This window comes from Rattus norvegicus, chromosome 11, assembly GCF_021556685.1.
Source record: "Rattus norvegicus strain SHRSP/BbbUtx chromosome 11, alternate assembly SHRSP_T2T, whole genome shotgun sequence".
Taxonomy (NCBI): domain Eukaryota; kingdom Metazoa; phylum Chordata; class Mammalia; order Rodentia; family Muridae; genus Rattus; species Rattus norvegicus.
In genome coordinates this window covers 77,444,275-77,450,274 of record NC_141544.1, presented here as the reverse complement: position 1 = coordinate 77,450,274, position 6,000 = coordinate 77,444,275, and the positions used below count along the sequence as shown (strand labels likewise).

At 41.1% G+C, this 6,000-nt stretch overlaps 1 protein-coding gene across 1 annotated transcript in view; it reads left to right on the top strand.

Annotated features, from left to right (window-relative positions):
* The window catches only part of Polq (DNA polymerase theta), a 102,058-nt gene that overhangs the window by 75,669 nt on the left and 20,389 nt on the right, over positions 1-6,000 (top strand). The window contains 2 exon segments of the mRNA NM_001105878.1: positions 661-901; positions 3,103-3,296. Of these exon segments, the coding sequence (NP_001099348.1) occupies positions 661-901; positions 3,103-3,296 (435 nt within the window).

The window sequence follows — 6,000 nt, the reverse complement described above, 5'->3', positions numbered from 1 at the left end:
TGGGAATGGAACTCAGGGTTTTTGTCAGTACTCTGCCACTAGGTTATCTCCACCAAGTGTCTTAGCTTCTCTAGGATTTTGTTTTGTGGTGGAGATGACAAAGATTGTAAACTGACCTTTACTAGATACAAAGTTTTCTTTTAATTTTGATGTCTGGAATCCAAACAAGAATATGGGTGATATGATTTTATCATTACAGTTACAGCAGCATTCTTGATTTAAATAGCACTTCTCATTAAACCTTACACAACTTGGAATATTCCATTACTGGTTTTATTACCCAAAGTATTGTGATATAAGAAGATAAAACATTCATAAAAATGATGTTTTTAAATAAGAAATGGTAATTTTTTGGCAGATTTTCTCACTCAGTACTCCCTTATAGACTTTTTTTTTTCTTTTTGAGACAGGATTTTACTCTGTAACCTAGGTCAACTCACTATATAATCCAGGTTAGCTTCATATTCATAGCATTCCTTCTGCTTCAGCCTTCCAGGTATTAGACATGCTTTCCTTTGAGGGGTTCTTGGCTCTCAAGCCTGCTTCAGAACTAGGCCAGCCAGAGCACTGCAGGGATGCTAACTAAAAATGTATTAAGTTATGATAAACCTTCTGTTCTCCCTTTCAATGTAAAAACCTTTGGATTGCTCTCTCATTCAGGTGGCTTGCTGGCTTCTTGACCCGGATTCTAAGGAGCCAACTCTTCATAGCATAGTGACCAGTTTTCTCCCCCATGAGCTAGCACTCCTAGAAGGAATAGAGACAGGCCCAGGAATTCAGAGCCTGGGGCTAAATGTGAACACAGACCATTCTGGGCGGTACAGAGCGAGTGTGGAGTCTGTTCTCATCTTCAACTCCATGAATCAACTCAACTCTATGTTGCAGAAGGAAAACCTTCACGGTAAGAGCAGAGTGTGTAGCATTTCATGTTATAGGCTGGGGATAGTGTATACACGCAGTGAAGCCACTCTGTGGGTGGGTAAATTACACAATTTAGGCAAATCCTCTGGATTATCCCCTGAGGACGTCAAGACATTCTTTTTCTATAAAAGACCAGGTAGTAAATACTTTTGATTTGCAGACTGCATGGTCTCTACCACAAGTCCTAAGTCTGCCTAAGTTGGTCCCTAGAGCAGCCATGGTCATGTTAAATGCATGCAACTGACACTCATTCAGCCATAATTTTCTGACCCCTGGCCTTATTACAATGATTTGAATTAGTGACACCGTATTCAGTTGTTGACAGTTATATATTTGAATTTTATCAAATGATTTTATTTGTATAACAAATCTTTCATAGAATTTAAAAGTGGAACCATTTCCTTTTTTAGAGCTATTAATAGTTTCTTTAGTAAAGGAAAGTTATGAGATTCTCCTTTTCTCTCAAGACACCCTGGATTTGTTGAGACTTCTTGACTTGAGACGTGTAATAAATGATTTATAATAAAGATGATGAAGGGAAAAAATGTATGTTCATTATGAGGAGGAAGTTATACCATGAACTAACCAGAAATAGCAAAGCAGTGTGCTGAGAATCTAAGGCTTGAGTCAGTGCTGCCTCACCAGACAGGAGCCTCTATCAAGCTGGTGAACATTGTCACGTCTGCTTCTTAGGAAGTTGCTGCAAAGCTCAACGAGACACCATGAATGCTTGTTATCACACTTGTTGTATTGCTATGGTTATCTTGCCTTCACCACAAAGCCTCTTGTTCTTTCTAGCACTAAGGGACAGGATTACAAAGACTGAGTCCACACTGATTTGTGTATTCATAGAGGATGCTCTTCTGAGGTGATTTCATCAGCAGCTTCTGGGTAGAAAGGAGCTTTTGTGTTTCAGACTCTTAGCCTCTTTAAACCACTATAGGGTGACCAAGGAGAGGGAAGACTGGCCCCGTGCTACAGGGGTGCTCCTGCATTTGCGCTCAGCAAAGCTGAATCACAGCTCCTGCCCTGTCTCTGCTCGGACATCTTGGAAAGCCTGTCATTCTTCTTTCTTCCTTTTTTTTCCCGGAGCTGAGGGCCTGGTGCTTGCTAGGCAAGCGCTCTACCACTGAGCTAAATCCCCAACCCAAGCCTGTCACTCTTATTGTCTCTGAAGATCATGCTAGACTCTTGACTGGTAACATCCTAGGCATCCAATAACCATTTGAATTGTAAGCAGGGCATGGAGACATTTGCTATAATCCCAAATACTTGGAAGACTGAGGTGTTATTACTATGTAGTATTACTATGAAGTATGGGTGATAGGGAGCGTCAGATGTATTTTATACAATATCAAGACTTCCCCAGTCATAGTACCTACAGAATTGTCATGTTTTGAGAAACAGGAAGATTTTAGAGGCAATGTGAGAAGCTATTAAAATTTGTTTAGAAATGATTATTTTGGTGGTAGAAAGATGATTCTGATGTTAAGAGTGCTTGCTGCTGGGGTTGGGGATTTGGCTCAGTGGTAGAGCGCTTGCCTAGGAAGCGCAAGGTCCTGGGTTCAATCCCCAGCCCCGGAACAAAAAAAAAAAAAAGGAAAAAAAAAAAAAAAGAGTGCTTGCTGCTCTTGTAGGGGACCTGAGTTCAATTCCCAGCACCCACATCAGGCAACTCAAGAACCTATCACTCTAGCCCTAGAGGATCCAACATCTTCTTCTGGTCTCTGAGGACACGCATAGTCATGTGTACATGCCTACACATACCTGCACATAGACACATACATATAATTAAAAGTAAATAAATAAATGAAATCAGAAAAAGATCTGCTTGTTATTTCACTGCCCTCCAGATTTCTTCCTTCTGCTTTTGGATTGGTGTGTTCTGACAGCCGGCCTTTCCCCATGGAGAGCTGCTTGAGGTGACTTGGACAGTGTAGGCTTGCTCCTCTTGTGCATTAGCTATGACCTTCTGAGTGACTGGCATAGAATGTGTGCTAAGTCTCAGGACTGCCAGCTTCTCTACTCTTGCACAGATGGGTAGGTGGCTCCTAGTGCTTAAACGACTGGTTCAGGATGACAGCTTGGGGAGCTGCCGAGGATTGTCCTGAGTTCAGCAGTGCTGAGGAACTGATGACCTAGGGGATGATTTACCATTTCACATTCCGTTTTCTTTTTCAGATATTTTCTGCAAAGTGGAGATGCCCTCTCAGTACTGCCTGGCCTTGCTGGAACTAAATGGAATTGGCTTTAGTACTGCTGAGTGTGAAACTCAGAAGCATATCATGCAAGCCAAGCTGGACGCCATTGAGACTCAAGCCTATCAACTCGCTGGCCACAGCTTCTCCTTTACAAGTGCAGATGACATCGCACAGGTAGTGTCCTGCAGGGAACTTTTCAAGTTAAAGAACACGTATGTGTCACAGCTAATCTCTCTGTCAAATTCTAAAGAACATGAAACCAGTAAGTAGAATCATTGGGATTAGTGGTGTGGTACCAGGCGCCAGTTGTCTCTGAGATAGGAGTGCTGTGAAGGAGACCTGGATGTTGCTCCAGGAGATCTGACTGCATCCGAGGAGGCAGCCATTGCTCTGTAGTTGGTGGCAGCGAATGACAGCGTAACTGTGGCTCCATGATGCCACTTCTTTCATAGGCACTCAGCCTTCTGTGCGCCAACATCTTTCCTTAGAGAGGCAAATTGGATATTTTTCTGAGATGTAAATTAAAATGAGACTTTTGTTACTTTTTTTTAACCATAATTTAAGATTTTTGTAACTTTATACTGAAATTTTGACAAAGTTACTCCTGTTTTATTTTTACAGGTTGGTATACTTTCCATTTTCTCTTTTTTCTATAGTTTTTCCCTGCAAAGGGTAGGTAGAGGTAGAGTTTATTTTTTATTTTATTTTATTTATTAATTTTTTGAGTGAAGGTGTTCATACTCTGGGGAACACCAACTGTTTGTGTTTTCTATATGCAGTCCAGCAATGTGACATTTAGTAAATGTCACAGACTGCGAGGCTGACCTGTGGGTTTGAGTTCTGCGTCCCCCATTCATTACCTATCTTCATGACCCTGGATCAGAGTAGTTAAAACGCCAACTCTTTATGTCTCCGTTTTTTTTTTTTTTTTTATCAGTGAAATGAGGGTTGTGGTTAAAAATGTCTCATAAGGCTGTGGCAATGATGTAAAAATATACTTAGTGAGCATCACATAGATGGTAAATGGTCAATAAATATTATAACTCCTAAGAAAATTGTCCTCGTTAAGCTAGAAAGTTTTGTATTTTAAAGAACACAAGAAACCTTGTTTTTCTGAAGCCTGTGTTTTATCTGTTTTGGAATTTTTAGTGCTTTCAGGGCATTTTTTTATGGGTGGGGACATGAGGGAGAGAGAGAGAGAGAGAGAGAGAGAGAGAGAGAGAGAGAGAGAGAGAGAGATTGATATTGATTCTGAATTCTCTAGTCTTCAACTGTATACCCAGGTTACTGTGTACAAAATTTTACAACACACTTATCAAAAACAGAATATATGGATCTCAACACAAGTAGCCTGAAGTGAACAAGGATTCATGATTCAGGGAACCAAACCCAGTGAACCATCTTAGGTCACATGGGGTCTCTGCCTGTCTCTGCCTGTCTCTGCCTGGTTTCTTGAGTGGGTGCTTGCCAACCACTCACTAGACCAAACCTTAGGGGAGAGCAGACTTTTAATGCATTGGTTCCTGTCCAGGTCTTTGTTTTAAAATGAGGTGAGATAACTGTATATGAAATTTTCACAGTTAATTCTGAGAGAAATTTAAGATAAAGAAATTCTATGTAGCTAAGTGAGATCTCTGTGATGTCCGAACTGATTGTTCGTGTCTTCTAGGATTGTTTGTGTGCTCTGGTAATATTCCACTTTCCTATTCACTAATCTGTTGTGAGTTTACTGTTTGCATTATGGATTCCTAAATTGCACGAGGATCCCATGTGTGAGACGCTGAGGGCCTCTGCCCTATGCTAGTTCTAACTGGTAACTAAAGCTGCTGGTGGCCAATGGCCGGGCAGGCAGACAGAGGTGGGGCTTTAGATTTCCCAGGCAATGGAACCAGGGGAAGAAGAAGGATTTAGCATCACCACGCCAGGGTTGGGATGCAGGGTTGAGAGCTGCGGAAGACAGAGAGCCAGCCTTGTAAGACCCTGGCTGGGTCTGGGGTAGCAAAGATGGAGTTTAGATTTTAGTAAGAAATAATTTAGGAGTATTGGAGGGGAGGCGAGTGGCCCAGCTATCGAACTGTTTAAAGCATATTAAAATAGAAAGCTCTGTGTGTGTGTGCGCGTGCGTGCATGTGCGCACGAGAATCCAGAACATTTTGGTGGGTGATGAGGAATGTGCCATTGGTGGCAGGATGATTTGAGTAGTGATAATTGTTAATACAACACTAATCTGATTTTTTTCTCCTATCCTGGCATTCATATACCTGTAGGGATTTCTTGATAAAATATAGGCTGCTCTTAAATCTTAAATTTCAGGAAAATAATTTACTATAACTATGTCCCACACAGTTAAAGTTTAGCCAGGTATTCCTGTAATTTTACTTGTTAGGTGTAGCAGCCACATCTATGTGCACTTATGTTTGTATAACATACAGTTAGAGTGTAAGCCTCAGTGCCTGACTTTTCTAAGATGCCAGTTGTGCTCCTATTGTGAAATGCAACATATCTTAATTTTTGTCATTATTGGAAAAGCATAGGGATATCCTTCTCCACTCTTCAGCCAATTTGTGGGGGGAAAAATCTTGTACTTATATGAAATGTTTCTATTTTTGGAATTATTATTGGATTGGGGAAGTAGTTCAAGATTCATGAATACCCATCCAAGGTATATAAGCAAATGACAAGCGTAGTAAATATGGTTCTGAATTACCTAACTTTAAGCCCCTCTAGTTGGAGTTAGTGAGGGCTTGGTTGCATGGGATTCTTACCTGCATAGGCCGCTCACTATCTTATCGCTCCTGCAGTGGATTAACACCTTCTTCAAGCTTTTATGTCAAAGGACTTTATGGGCCAGTGTTGTGGTGTGATTGGATGACTTTCC